General features: G+C 62.1%; 3 protein-coding genes across 4 annotated transcripts; 2 read left to right on the top strand and 1 right to left on the bottom strand.

Moving 5' to 3' along the window:
- Window positions 1-83: 83 nt before the first annotated feature.
- On the top strand, window positions 84-636 carry LOC120510304 (coiled-coil domain-containing protein 157-like). Its single transcript, XM_039726002.1, has one exon. It carries the CDS (start codon window positions 385-387, stop codon window positions 634-636), a length of 252 nt encoding a protein of 83 aa, XP_039581936.1. The 5' UTR covers window positions 84-384.
- Window positions 637-774: 138 nt separating this feature from the next.
- LOC120510303 (coiled-coil domain-containing protein 157-like) lies at window positions 775-6,893 on the top strand. Of its 2 annotated transcripts, XM_039726000.1 has the most exons (9): window positions 775-1,902; window positions 2,570-3,194; window positions 3,552-3,629; window positions 4,354-4,544; window positions 4,646-4,813; window positions 5,280-5,448; window positions 5,806-5,945; window positions 6,197-6,258; window positions 6,335-6,893. In XM_039726000.1, exons 1-9 carry the CDS (start codon window positions 1,822-1,824, stop codon window positions 6,534-6,536), a joined length of 1,716 nt encoding a protein of 571 aa, XP_039581934.1. In that variant the 5' UTR covers window positions 775-1,821; the 3' UTR covers window positions 6,537-6,893. The 2 variants fall into 2 exon arrangements, with proteins under 2 accessions (XP_039581934.1, XP_039581933.1); XM_039725999.1 differs by lacking the exon at window positions 775-1,902 and having other exon boundaries at window positions 1,912-3,194.
- Window positions 6,894-7,023: 130 nt separating this feature from the next.
- Window positions 7,024-10,175, bottom strand: RNF215 (ring finger protein 215; the record flags this gene model as incomplete). Its single annotated transcript, XM_039725818.1, has 9 exons — window positions 7,024-7,670; window positions 7,783-7,885; window positions 8,015-8,152; window positions 8,230-8,346; window positions 8,425-8,529; window positions 8,752-8,806; window positions 9,463-9,548; window positions 9,622-9,693; window positions 9,999-10,175. Coding segments are annotated over 9 exons (876 nt in total), but the record flags the coding sequence as incomplete, so codon positions are not given.
- Window positions 10,176-13,885: the final 3,710 nt, after the last annotated feature.

The following is a 13,885-nucleotide window of genomic DNA, read 5'->3' as shown; positions in this document are numbered from 1 at the left end:
GCGGGGGCGCAGGCGCGGATTGCCGAGAAGTGGGCGGGCACAGGAGTGGGATGTACCATTAGAGTTCCGGGGGGGTGCCCAAAGCAGGAATGCACCACTGCGGCGCGGGAGGGGCGTGGTTGCCATGGCGACAGGGAGGGACGCGCGGCCTAGCGCAGGTTCCGGGCCCCGCGCTTCTTCTCCGCGGCCGCTGCTGATTCCTGCGACCCCCCCGGTTCCCTCCGTCTTCCCGGCACTCCTGCAGACCGCGGGGCCCGGGGGGTACCGTGCCGGTCCGTCTCCAGCAGCCCGTCCCGGTAGGGCGCTCCCTCCCTGCCAGGCTCGGTGGCCCATCGCCCCCCGGCCCGGTGGCCCCGTTGTTCCCGGGCCGTGTCCCCCCGCACCATGGCGCACCTGCTGGGCCACCGCGGCTGCATGGAGAGCCTGCGGGCCGACCTGCGGGACCTGCAGGCCGCCATCGCCGACGTGTGCTCCCGGGCGGGCGCCGTGCGCTGCCCCTCCTGGAAGTTCCCCGACAAGGTGTCCTGCGAGCTGGACATCGGGGCGCTGCTGCAGCGCTACAGGCACAGCGACAGCGAGCCCGAGTTCAGCCAGCACGCACACGTGGTGCTGCTGGAGCTGCTCATTGACAGGTGAGAGGCGCCGGGAGCCCGGAGCGGCTCCTGCCCCGCGGGGAAGGGCAGCGCTGGGTCTGAGCTCACCCACGGCCTGCCGAAGGTTTGGGGCACCTCAGCACAGAGAGAACTCAAAGCTGTTAGAGAGCATCCAAATGAGGGCTGAGGGTGGCAGGGCTGAGGGTGAGAGCACCTGGACTGTTCAGCTGGAGCAAAGACTGAGTCAGATCTCAGCTCTGATCTCTGTGACCGGGGATGGGATTCAAAGAACGGCTGCAGCTGTGCCCGGGAGGTTTGGGCTGGATGTCAGGAAAAGGTTCTTCCCCCAGAGGGTGCTCAGGCACTGAACAAGTTCCCCAGGGAATGATCACAGAATCAGCTGGGTTGGAAAAAACCTTGGAGATAATCAAATGCAATTTCTGACATAACACCACCTTATCAATAAACCATGGCACCAAGTGCCACATCACAGCCCCGAGGCTGCCAGAGCTCCAGGAGCCTTTGGCCAATGCTCTCAGGCACAGGGTGGGATTGTTGGGGTGTCTGTGAAGGGCCGGGAGTTGGACTGGATGATCCCTGGGTCCCTTCCAGCTCAGAATATCCCCTGATTTTATTTTTGGATGCTTTGTTCCCCAGGTATTTCCATGATGAGCAGTGCCAGCACCATGGCCTTATGCCCTGCTGAGCTTTAAAACCCAAAACCTTTCCCTGCTTAGAGCTCCCAGCACAATCTGGCTGCAAAGAAGCCAAGCCAGAGCTGGAGCAGATGGGACAGGCTTGTTAAACTGCCTCCCAAAACCTTGGAAACACCTTTGGCTGCATCGACAGCCCTCGAGGCCAAAGCCCCTTTTGCAGTCTGGGTGAAATAAATACAGCTCTGGTTTAAAAGATGAGCCATTCCCACTGAGCTGCTGGCCCTAAAAGTCAGGATTTGCAGCAGCACGGGTGCCCCCAGTGTTTGTGGGGAGCTTCATCACAGCCTCTGGGAAGCGGCTGTGATCACACCGGGGCAGTCCTGGGAGCAGCAATCCCCCCTCCTGCATCCCAGCGCTTTGTCTGCCCGGGGAGGGGGCCCGGCGGCCCCCCAGCTGCAGGCCGTGCTTTCCCTCGGCACAGGCTGCTGCTGCTGCTGCAGAGCTTCACGGGCTACGCGGACGCGGTGCTGAGCGGGCGCGCGGTGCCGCCGCCGCGGGGCCCGGCGCCCTGCATGTCCGCGGGGCTCACGGCCACCACCTTCTGGGGCGCCATGCTGAGACTCGGCGCCTTCTGCCAGCAGCTCCGCGAGCAGGTGGGACATGTGGGGACGTGCCATGAGCTGAGTCACCCCCCTCCCCGCCCGGGTTTGGATCGTGGTCCTTCTCAAGGCCCTGTGGCCGCGCCAGATGTGCGTGCACCCCCCGAGTGCTGGCCCTGTGTCACACATCTGTCCCCTCCCAGCCCGAGTCCCTTCCCTCCGCCCCTCCCGGCTGTGCCACTGCATCCGTCCTGCTCCAGCATCTCGGGATGAGGGAGCTGGGCTGCCTCTAGGGCTTGGAAAATGTTCTCCTATTGCCAAAATGCTGCAGCTCTGCTGATCCCACTGTGGATCTGAGCTGACTCAAGACAGTGAAATAATTGGTGGTAAAAACAACCTCTCCTGCATTTTATTTTCCCCAAAATGATCTTTCTCATGGCAGAGTCTCACAACAATCCATGTGGCAAAACCAGAAGGCAGTGCAGGGAGTGGGACAGAAGGGATGGTGAGGAGTTGAGGACTAGGTTTTGCTGCTGAGGCTTGCCTGTGGTCACTGTCCCTTGGCTGCATTGCTGTCCCGTCTCCACACCTGATTTAGGCTTTTATGGGTCATTTCCACTTTGATCTGGGCTCTGGTTTTGTTCTGTGTTCTCTCCCTTGGGAGAAGGGTTGCAGGTGGGAGATCCCCCCACAGCAATCCACTCCACCCTCTGCTCCCCAGGCTGGGAAACACCAGAAGGAGCACCTGGAATGCTTGCCAGAAGTTTTGGAGTCAGGGACTCCCCCGGAGGCTGCCCAGCCCACTTCTGTGTGCCCAAATCCCAGTGCCCAGCCCAGGGCTGGCCCCAGCCTGGCTCCGAGCACCCGCAGTGTCCCCACGCAGACCCCGGGGTCACCCCTGGGCTCCTGTGACACCTGCTCCAGCGCCCAGGCCAGCCTCCACGAGGTGGGCAGAGCCATCACCAGCATCTGCCAGAGCCAGAACATCCCTTCAGCTCTCAGCAAATTCCAGGAGGTGCTGGGGGACAGCGCAGGGAGAAGGAACCTCTCTGCCACAGACATGAGCTACTGGGCCTCGGAGCAGAGCAAGGACCTCTCCCGGATCAACAAACACCTCCAGGGGCTGCTGCAGCAGGTGAACCCCCTGAAGGCTGAGCTGGCAGAGATGGCCAAACAGAAGGAGAAGCTGCAGAAACAGGTCGAGGACTTTTCCAGGAAGCTGCAGGCAGAGAAGGACATCCAGGCAGAGCAGCAGAAGAAGGCTGAGCAGAGCCTGAAAGCCAAGGAAAAGGAGTGTTCCAAGGCTGTGGCCAGGCTGGAGCAGGACAAGGACGACCTCAGGAGAGGTAGAGAGCTGTTCCCAGTTGTTCCCAATGTCCCCTCTGTCCTGGGAATATGGGGGCCCTGCCCTTGACACCCTCCCAGGCTTGGGGGTATTTTCAGGAAGAAGAACAGAGTCCATGGGCAAATTTTGGCCCCACCACAACCAGCAGAGCCTTTTGTAGCTGCTGGGGGATTTTCCCTGCTCTGAGGCCAATCCTGGGCCCTGGGAGCTGGCTGTGTGTGTGTGTCCTATCACTGTCTCCTCCCTGGTAACACGGCACAGTCACTGCATGAAAACACTTTGGTGTGGCTGTTTGCTGCCCCTTGGTTTAGTTGTTTTTGAAAAACTGATTAATGAGAGGGGTTTTGTGCTGGTTTAGGAGCTGCTCTGCTGGAGGAGCAACTCTCGACCCTGAAGGAGGAGCTGGCAGCAAAGGAGGTGGCTGTGCAGGAGCTGGGTAAGAGGCTCACCAGCTCACACATGCCCCCCTCACCCTGGCCTCATGAGTGTTTCACACCCCTGTAGCCCCCAGCATGCCCCAGGCTGAGCTGCAGAGCTGTGGGGATGGGCAGAGGATGGGCCTCCTTCACAGCAGCACCCCAGCATCACCCAGTGCCCCAGTGGGCTGATGCTGGTAGAGGTTTGGGGGCTCACAGGCCTCCTGTCAGACCTGTCTCCCTTTGCCAGGGCTTTTGGAGGGCATGGGGTGCCCCTGAACCACAGAATCATGGACTGGTTTGGTGGGCAGAGACATTAAAGCCCATCCCATTTCACCCCCTGCCATGGGCAGGGACACCTTCCACTATCCTAGGGTGCTCCAAACCCTAAGATAGTGCCCAGCCTGGCCTTGGGCACTGCCAGGGATCCAGGGGCAGTCACAGCTTCTCTGGGCACCTTGTGCCAGGGCCTCCCCACCCTCCCAGGAAATAATCTCTTCCCCCTATCCCATCTAACCCTGCCCTCTGGCAGTGGCCATTCCCCCTTTTCTGTCACTCCAGGCCCTTGTCCCAAGTTCCTCTCCAGCTCTTTTGGAGCCCATTTAGGCACTGGAAAGGGTTTTTAAGTTCTCTCTGGAGCCTTCTCTTCTCCAGGCTGAGCACCCCCATCCCTCTCATCACCTCCATGGTCCTGCAGCCTCTCTGCCCTGCCCAGCCTGGGCCATGGTGGCTGTGTCTTCCCAGAGCTCTCCAGAACCACCTTGCTGGAGGAGATGAGCACCTCAATGGTGGCCCGGAGCCAGGTGCTGGCATTGGAGGAGAAGGTGCAGGTGCTCACAGGCCAGAGGGACAGGCTGGAGCAGGAGCTGAGTGCCAGCAGCGTGCGGCTGGAGAAGGAGAAGGTCCGTGTGGAGAGCATGTTCCGGCACGAGGAGGTGCGGCCGCCTGCGGAGCCGCGGGACAGCTGAGCTGCTGCTGCTCTCAGGGCTCTGGGAATGGGTGCCACAGCCCCACACGGGCTCACCCCCCACCACAGTCCCTGCAGGCCAAGCAGAGGACCCTGCTGCAGCAGCTGGACAGCCTGGACCAGGAGCGTGAGGAGCTGCAGGCCAGCCTGGGAGAGGCCGAGGAGGACAAGGCCCGGCTGGTGGAGCAGCTGGAGCAGAGCCAGGAGCAGAGTGGGAAACAGCTCCAGGCACAGCAGGTGAGTGCTGGTACCCAGGTGTGGGACACAGCCTGTGCCACAGGGCTGTCAGGAGCCACACACTGCCCTGCCCACAGCCACAGCCAGTTTTCCCAGGAGGGATACCCTGGGACCTAGGGTGACATTGCCACATGGCCACAACCTCAGGGGATTCCCTGGGGAAGAGGCCTCTCCCTCCACCCTCTGCCATACTCTGGTTGAGTCAGGTCAGAGGAGAGCAGCAGGAAAGGACACCTTGAGGTGCTTTCACATCTCTAGTGTTCTGTTCTTCGACACCAGGACACGCTGCACACTTTGTAGTTGGTGTTCCTGCTCCCAGCACACACAGGGATCTCACAGCTAAAACCCTGCACATTGTCCACTTCCAACAGGACACCCTTATCATCAGGGAAGGGTGGGAGCTTTTCCATGAGAGGCCAAGTCCTCATTCTTCAGAACTTCATCTCCTCTCCACTGTGCCACGCAGGAGGTGCTGGATACGCTGCAGCAGGAGAAGCTGGCACTGGAGCAATCCATCCTGGAGCTGCAGGCAAACACATCCCGGCTGCAGGAACAGGCACAGGAGCTGAGGGAGCGGGAAAGGCTCCTGGTGTTCTTCCCCGATCTCCACACGCCCACTGAGACGCAGTTTGAGAGTAAGGGAGCAGATGGAAGCACAGTGGGTTTGTGCCTTGGGGTCTCCAGAGCTCCCAGGGGATCCTGCTGGTCCCAGACACTCCCACTGATACCCAGGAAGGGCTCAGACCCCGTGTGAAGCTGTGACCATCCCACCGTGCTTCCCTGCAGGGGTGCTGTGCATCCCACACAGGGCCAGCACACAGAGCAGGACCAGGACATGGCAGAGCTTCCCTTGCCCACAGGGCCTGGGGTCCCAGCTGTCACCTCCCGGGCTGTGCTGCTGCTCCCTGCCCGGGGCAGGCAGGAGGGGTGCCCACGCCTCTCAGCAGACAGGCAGCAGCAGCAGGCCTGGCTCTGTTGGATTTTGTTTGCAGGCAGTGGGAACTTTACAGAGGACATGAAGAGCCAGCTCCAGGCCAACAAGATCCGGATCGAGGTGCTGGAGCGGGAGAACGCGCAGCTCGAGGCTCTGCTCGCCAAGGTGAAGGCAGCAGCCGAGCAGGGCGTGCTCAAGGTGAGCTGTGTACCCCAAAACCACCCCATGGCCCCCAGACATCCTCTGGGGACCCCAGGAGGGCCAAGCCCAAGCTCCTCATGCTGCTGGGAGGTTGCTCTGGTTTAACTGGTGTTGCCTGAGGTGCCCAGGGCTGGTTCCAGCTCCTTTCCATCGTTGTGGCCATCGTGCCACCAGTTGTGGTGGCCAAGGGATGTGACTGGAGCTGAAGCTGGTGGGGGAGATATTTCACCTCCTCTTCCTTTCCCCAGCTCATCCCAGAGGCCCAGCTGGGGTCCCAGCTCCACAGGGAGGCCAGCAGGCAGGACATTGCGTGAGTAGGAACCCAGAGGAAGGAGCTGGGGGCGGGTTCCCTCTCTTCCTCCCCTTTGACTGCTCCCACCCCGCAGGCGGCTCAGCAGCGGGAGCAGCAGGGACAGCACAGGGATGTCAGGAAGCATTGACAAGGCCTGGCACAGAGCTCCCAGCAGCCAGCACTCCAAGAAACTGCGGGCAGAGCCCACACCCCAGGCCAAACCGTGCCTCACGCTTCCAGTGCGACACCTGGGGCTTGGCCTCACCTCGCTCCACACCGGGGCTCACCGCAAATAAACACACATCAGTCTGAATTTCCTGACAATTGTTCCACCTGCCCTGCCCAGGGGACCTCGTTACCTGTTCTTTGTGCATCAGCAAGGGAAACCTGGGCTCTGCCTGGTTCCTTGGGGAGCTGCTTTAGGGACGTTCCTGGGCACTGGGATCAGTCACCCATGGCTACGCTGCTGCTGGAGTCCCCAGAAGAGCCCCGGGGCTGATGCCAGGGCACAGCGTGTGCTGGCTCCTGCCAGGAACCATTCCCAAGAGGGGACTGGGATGTGGCCACACTTGGAAGAGGAAAGCAGAGCTGGCCTGGGATGAGAGGAGTCCAAACCACCCTCAGCCCACCAGCACAGGCACAACCTGGGAAAGTTATTCCCCCCTCCATGAGCACCAAGGGGCTGGGAACCACCGAGTCACTGGCACAGGCTGGCCCTGACCTCTGAGCTGCATCCCCAGCACTGTGAGCCCCGTGCAAGCCCCACACAAACCACACAGCCAGCCCTTGCTCCATGTTTAATAGGGATGGACACGTTACAGCCCGTGGGGCAGGGCCCACAGTGTGTCCCCAGTGACCGTGCTGGTGAGCTGAGCCCTGTGCTGGCTCTGCAGCTGACTCGTGCCATCCTTTCCCATAAGTTATTATAAATAAAGTGTCCAACCCCTGCCCCCCCACAGTGAGGCCGTGAGCCACCCCACAGCCTTGCCAGCCCAGTCCTGGGTCTGTCACCCACCTCCCAGAGGGGCTGGCACTGCAGCCAGGCTCTGCCTACCCTGCCACGGCCACCAGCAAATAGACAAAAACCCCAAGACTTAGAAAAATTGCTGTGAGCAGGGCAAGAGCACAGCAGGACCAGGGCTCTCCCTGCCCCAGCCCCCACCCCGTTACACCCATGGGTGCCCCAAATCTTCCCTCCCCAACACTGCCCATCTGGACCCCCCACCCCTCTACTCACACCCAGCAGGAGAGGCCAAAGTCCTTCCCTCTCCGAAGTCTGGGCACTGTGATGGGCACAGCCACACCAATCCTGCTCCAGCAGCAAGTGCCACTCGCTGGGCACCCCCTGCCCCCTCCCTGTCCCTGGAGCAGCCGTGGGTCTGTCCCTGGAGTGTGTCCTCAGGCCAGCTAGCTGTCTGTGCAGCAGTTCCCTGCAAGGGAGGACAGACAGCTTGGCACAAGGAGCCTGGCAGGCTCCAGGTCCTCCCCAGGCTGTGCCCCAGGCCCAGCAGGGGCTCAGCTGGGTGCCAGGGCAGTTCTCACCTAGGATGTTGCGCTTGCAGAGAGGGCAGGTCTGCTGCAGCAGGAGCCAGGGATCCACACAGTCCCGGTGGAACTCATGGGAGCAGGGCAGCACCCGCAGCCACTGCCAGCAGGGAAGTGAGGGCACGTGTGAGCACAGCTGGGTGGCAGGGACACAGCCCAGACCCTGGCAGGGACACCCCGGCCCCGGCCAGTGAGCAGAGGCTCGGCCCAGGGTGGGCTGCAGTCCCACCTGGCTCTTGTGGAACTGGTCCAGACACACAGCACAGCTGTCGATCTCACAGGCCCGGCTCCGGGGCGGCTTCCCAGGATGGTACCGCCGGGTTTTCAGCGCCAGCAGCCGCCGCCGGATGTGCTGCTTCAGGTCCAGCTGCAGGGCAGAGCCCAGGGTCAGAGCCCACCCCGAGCCCGGCACAGCACCCAGCAGAGACATCCCCACACTCCCACCTCGGCGTCCCGCTCCGACAGGTCCTGCCGCGACTGGCGCTGGGCCTGCACCATGACGCCGGTGCAGAGCAGCAGGGCGATCAGCAGGATGGTGTTCCACAGCTGCTGCAGGTACTTCTGTGGGGACAGCGCCGTGGGCACGGGAGCCACAGAGCCAGCCCCGCTCCCGGCCCCACTGGCGGCCCCGTGCCGTACCTGGACCTGCGAGCTGCTCTCCCCGGGGCAGATGACCCCCTGCCACTCCCCGTAGAGGCCCCCTCGGGACAGGCCGCAGGTGGACCACAGCGTGAGGGTCACTCCCTGCAAGGCAGGACACGGCATTGCCCATGGCCACAGCAGCGTCCGGCGACGCCAGCACACGTGTTGAGGAGGAGCACTGGTGCTGCCAGCTGCCCTGCTCCCATGGGCTCCCCTCCCTGCTCCCTGCAGCTGCTTCCCATGCATCGGAGAAGTTTGGCTGGGCACAGCCATGCCCTGCTCTCCCACTGGCAGAATGAGGAAGAGGAGGACAGACAAACATACCAGGTTCTCCAGCAGCACTGCCTGGTACGTGATCTTCGCCGTAGCCCGGAGCCCACTGTGAGCAAGGAGAAAAGTGTCAATTCCATGGACACAGCAGGATTCAGGCACAGCTCCCCTGTGCCAGGGAGCACCCCTTTCCCACAGGGACGGGCAGTGACCGAGGGGGACTAGAGGAACATGCAGGGGAGGTGACATCAAGACACTTCCTCCCCAGCTGTGCCCAGCCCTCAGTGACCCTGCACAGAGCTCTTGCTCCCAACCTTGTGCCTCAGTTTCCCCATGTGTGACACCACGGCAGCAATCCCAATGTCCCACATGTCAGGAGGATAGACAGGGTCCCACTGCTGATGGTGGTGAGAACAAACACCCAGAGGCTGTGGGGATGGCGGTGCCATGACAACAACCAACTGGTCTGGAAAAGTTCTACTAAGAGTCCTAAAGCTCTTGGCTGAGGCCACCTGCCACTACATGGGGACCCATGGAAGGGCTCCAGCCCTGGAGAAGGGCTGGATCTGACCCAAATCTCCCCTAGAAACACATCTCAGCCCCAGCTGGCCTTGGCACAGCTCAACACCACCCCAGCAAACATGATGGGCTGAGTGAGAGACGCCCAGGGTGGTCCCTGGGTGCTGCAGCCTGCGGGGGACAAGGACAAGGCAGTGACAAGGCAGGGAGCAGGCAGGCCCAGCCCCTCCCACGGCCAGGCCGTACCGCAGCAGCGCTCCCAGCAGCCTGGTGACATTGTCCGAGGACTGGATGACGATGACGGGCTTGGCGAGCAGCTGGGACACGTCCAGCTGCAGCGGGAGGGAAGGGGAGCAGTCAGGGGGGCACGGCCCCCGCCCGGCCCCGCCGCCGGCACTGCCCTACCTCACGGATGGCGTTCTGGTTCAGCGCCAGGATGAGCAGGGCAGAGGCCCCCAGCACCAGGGCTCGCTTCATCTGCGGGGACAGCGGGGACACCATCAGGGGACAGCAGCGCTGTGTCCCTGACAAGCTCCTGTCCTGCTGCAGGAAGCACCCAGCACCTCTCTGCCACGGTGAAGGGTCAGAAGGGACCCAAGAGGGGTCAGAAGCTGTCAAGAGATCCCTTGGCCACTAAGCACAGACCAGGACCCCCCAGATGTGGCCAGGAGACACCCCAGGTGACACCCCTGTGGGTTTGTGACCTGCAAACACCACAGCAGCCCTCAGGTCTGGCAGGGGACAGGGCCAGGCAGAGGAGACAGGGTCACACAGAGGATCACCTTGGTGACAACGGCGGTGGTGAAGGACTCCTCCTTGGCACCCCGGGGGCCCTCGGCCGGCTCCTCGGTGCCCACGGGCACCACCCCGATCCAGCTGTCAGCAGCACTCAGCTCCGGCTCCACGTCACCCACCTGGAGACATGGCAAGACACGGAGAGCTGGGATGGACCCCAAGGTTCAGAGCACCCCCGAAGCACCCACATGCCCCAGGGGTCCTGGGGAGCCAGGCACAGTGTGGGGACAGGGACAGCAGCTGGGGTAACACAGGGAAAACGGCCTGGCCTGCACTGCCTCGGTGTCCCTGCCGGCACCTCCTCTGTGCTGCTGGCCACACCCGAGCAGTGGCTGCCTGCCCTGGCCAGTCACCCAGCGCCTCTGGCCTCCCCACCAATCCCCCAGTGCCTCCCAGTGCCCTTCAGCTCCCACTCCTCCCCTGCCTCACTCCTTTCCCAGTGCCCAAGGACTCACCCCAGCACCCACCGGCCCACAGTGTCCCCTCCCTCCCTCCCTCCCTCCCTCCCACTGACCACTGCCCCGCCAATGCCCCCTGGTTTCTTAATGTCCCCTGTTGCCACTGCTTCCCCCTCATCACTGCCCCCCAGCACGCACGTCCCCAGCCCCGCACCCCTCGGTGTCACCCAGTGCCCCCAGTCCCCACCGTTCCCCTCCCTCCCTGCCCCATGCACCCCCAATGTCGACGGGGACGGGGACACGGGGACCGGGATGGGGACAGGGATGGGGACGGGGACGGGGACGGGGATGGGGACGGGGACGGGGATGGGGACGGGGATTGGGACAGGGATGGGGACAGGGATTGGGACAGGGACAGGGACGTGGACAGGGATTGGGACAGGGATGGGGACAGGGACGGGGACGGGGATGGGGACAGGGATTGGGATTGGGACAGGGACAGGGATGGGGACAGGGATCGGGATGGGGACAGGGACAGGGATTGGGATGGGGACAGGGACAGGGACAAGGACAGGGATCGGAACAGGGATCGGGGACAGGGATTGGGATGGGGACAGGGACAAGGACAGGGATGGGGACACGGATGGAGACAGGGACAGGGATCGGGACAGGGATCGGGATTGGGATCGGGACAGGGATGGGAATGAGGACCGGGACAGGGATTGGGACAAGGATCGGAACAAGGACAGGGATTGGGACAGGGACAGGGATCGGGACAGAGATTGGGACAAGGACAGGGATCGGGACAAGGACATGGACAGGGATCAGGATGGGGATCAGGACAAGGACAGGGATCAGGATGGGGACTGGGACAAGGACAGGGACAGGGATCGGGACAAGGGTCTGGATAACAACAGGAACAGGGGATGGGGATGGGGACAGGGACAAGGGTTGGGATAAGGACAGGGACAGGAACCAGCGCTGGGACAGGGATAGCGGCCAGGGGAAAGGAGATAGGGATGCAGACCAGGATGAGGACAGAAAGCAGGAGAGGCACAGTGACAGGGAGCAGGGACCAAGACTGAGACAGGGACAAGGACCATGACCAAGCTGGACACTTGGACAGAGCAGGGACAAAGAAGGTGATGGGGACCAGGAAGATGGCAGGCACCAGGAGAGGAACAGGGACAGGGATGGAGATCTAAACACGGACAAGGGCTGAGACTGGGCTGGGAACCAGCACTGGGACAGGGATGGGGCAGGGACAAGGACAAGGACAAGGATGATACAGGGATGGGAACAGAAGCAGGAACCAGGTGGAAAACAGGAGCAAGGAGAGGCACTGGAAGAACAACAGGAAGTGAGACCAGCATGGGGACAAAGCCAGGACCAGGATGGGGACAGGGAGAGGGACCAGGAGGAGGAGGGAATCAGGAAAGAAACAGGGGCAGGGACTGGGAGCAGGACAGGGACAAGCACTGGGACTGGAATGGGAACCAGCAGGAACAGCAGGACAGGAACAGGGATGGACTCAGGGAGCAGGAAACCAACTGTCACCAGGAGATGACAGGGACAGGAACAGGCATGGGGACACAGATATCCACATCCCCGTGTGTGGATACAGGAACACATGGGGACACAGGGACACGTGTGCTCTGGGGAACAGGGACAGGGGCACCCACAGCCATGGCACAGGCAGGGACATGGGCACCCCTGGGTGACATGGACACACACCAACACCAGAGTACCCAAAACACAGCAGCCCCCTGCACGGAAACCCCTCAAACCCCAGCCTGGGGGTGCCCAGCAGTGTCCAGTGCCCCATCCTGACCTCTGGGTGCCACATCCTGGCCCTGCTCTGGCCACGTGTGCCCAGCACATGTGCCTCCGGGGGATTTGCCGGCTGGATTAGCTGTGGCATGGGCCCAGGCTGACCTGCTTTTGGCAGGGGCCACGCCAGGAACGGGACTCGGGGCTGTGGGACCCGATTCCCGCGCCTGCAGGGTGCCACGGGATGGGTCTGGGTGTGACCCCGTGTCCCCATCCATGTTTTAAGTGCGGGGGTGTAATCACAGGGAGGGCACATCCCTCCTCCCACGGCCGCAGCCGGAGCCGGTTGAACCACACGGCGCAACATCCCGATTGCAACGGGTCTGGCTGTGCCATAAACAACAGCCGGGAGCACGGCTGGCTCAGGAACCCGCCTGGCACGGCGAGCACGGACGTGGGGGACCCCGTGGGCTCAGGGGAACACCAAACTGGGCCTGGGGGGGCTGCTGCTAGAGCTGCCCCATGGAGGGGGCACGTAAGGGGTGTGAATGGCTCTGTGGAGCACCCCTAGGTTTGTGGGATTTGGGTGGCTGCCTGGACATCTGCAGCTCCAGGGGACACTTAGGGGTCCACAGAACATGGGACATCTACGGGTCCCAGTTCCAAGGGACACACACAATTCCATGGCACATAAATGGCTCCTTGGGACACGCAGAGATGGGACACAGATGGCTCTGTGGGACATACACAGCCCCCAGGGACACGTATGGGATGTTTCCATGGGTTATCCATGGACATGTATAACTTCACAGGACACCCGTAGGACATCCACATGGACATCTGCATGGGACAAGTAGGGCTTCACAGGACATTTAGAGCTCTTTGGGACAACCATGTATCCATGGGGGACACAGGGCTCTGTGGGATGTCCATGGCTCTGTGGGATACACACAGCCCCATGGGCATCCTGCTCCTGATCCCCATCTTCCAATCACTGCACCTGAGCCCTCAATCTGTCCCTGTCCCTTCTACCTGGCACCCTGCCCCAGTCCCTGTCCCCTCCACTCTCACCTTGTCCCCGCTCCATTTTCAATCCCTGTCCCCACCTCCCATCCCTGTCACTGCCCTCATCGCTGTCCCCTCTCCCTGACACCTGGCCCATATCACCATCTCCCACCCCACGGCCACATCTCCCTCCATACCCCACTGTCCTCCCACACTCCCTCTACCCCACTGTGTCCCCCAAACTCTCATAGGACCCCCACCCTTTTGTACACTTCATAATGCCCAGAGCCCCTTACACATCTCTCCCTTGCCCCCCACAAATCCCTGTTCCCCGTGCCCCCCAAGGCCTCCTGTGCCCCCGTTCCCCTTGTTCCCCATATTCCCCATGCACTCCTACCTCACATGTCCCCTGTTGTCCCCAAGTCCCTCATGCCCCCAAGGCCCTCTGTGCCTCCATACCTCAGCAGACCCATACTCCCCATACCCCTCAGCCTCCTCATGTCCCCATATTTCCCTATAAGCCGCAAACCCTCCCAAGTCCTCCATACCCCCCCTATCACTTGCAGCCCCCACAGTCCCCTACAGTCCCCAAGCCCCTCTGTGCTTCCTCATGCCCTCGTACCCCTATAGCCCCCATACCCCTGCAGCGCTGCATTTCCCACGTGCTCCCCATGCCCCCACACCCCTCCATGTCCCCCATA

The sequence above is a fragment of the Passer montanus genome, unplaced genomic scaffold, assembly GCF_014805655.1.
Source record: "Passer montanus isolate IOZ18808 unplaced genomic scaffold, ASM1480565v1 scaffold57, whole genome shotgun sequence".
NCBI lineage: Eukaryota > Metazoa > Chordata > Aves > Passeriformes > Passeridae > Passer > Passer montanus.
Note: the sequence above shows the minus strand (reverse complement) of the source record. Positions and strands in the feature narration are given on the sequence as shown.

Excerpts from the sequence above, each read along its gene's own strand:
- LOC120510304 (XM_039726002.1), top strand. The coding sequence starts at position 385 with ATGGCGCACCTGCTGGGCCACCGCGGCTGCATGGAGAGCCTGCGGGCC.
- LOC120510303 (XM_039725999.1), top strand. The coding sequence starts at position 2,453 with ATGGGTCATTTCCACTTTGATCTGGGCTCTGGTTTTGTTCTGTGTTCT. Across the intron at positions 4,545-4,645 it reads GCATGTTCCGGCACGAGGAG|TCCCTGCAGGCCAAGCAGAG; the intron begins GTGCGGCCGCCT and ends CCCCCACCACAG. Across the intron at positions 4,814-5,279 it reads AACAGCTCCAGGCACAGCAG|GAGGTGCTGGATACGCTGCA; the intron begins GTGAGTGCTGGT and ends TGTGCCACGCAG.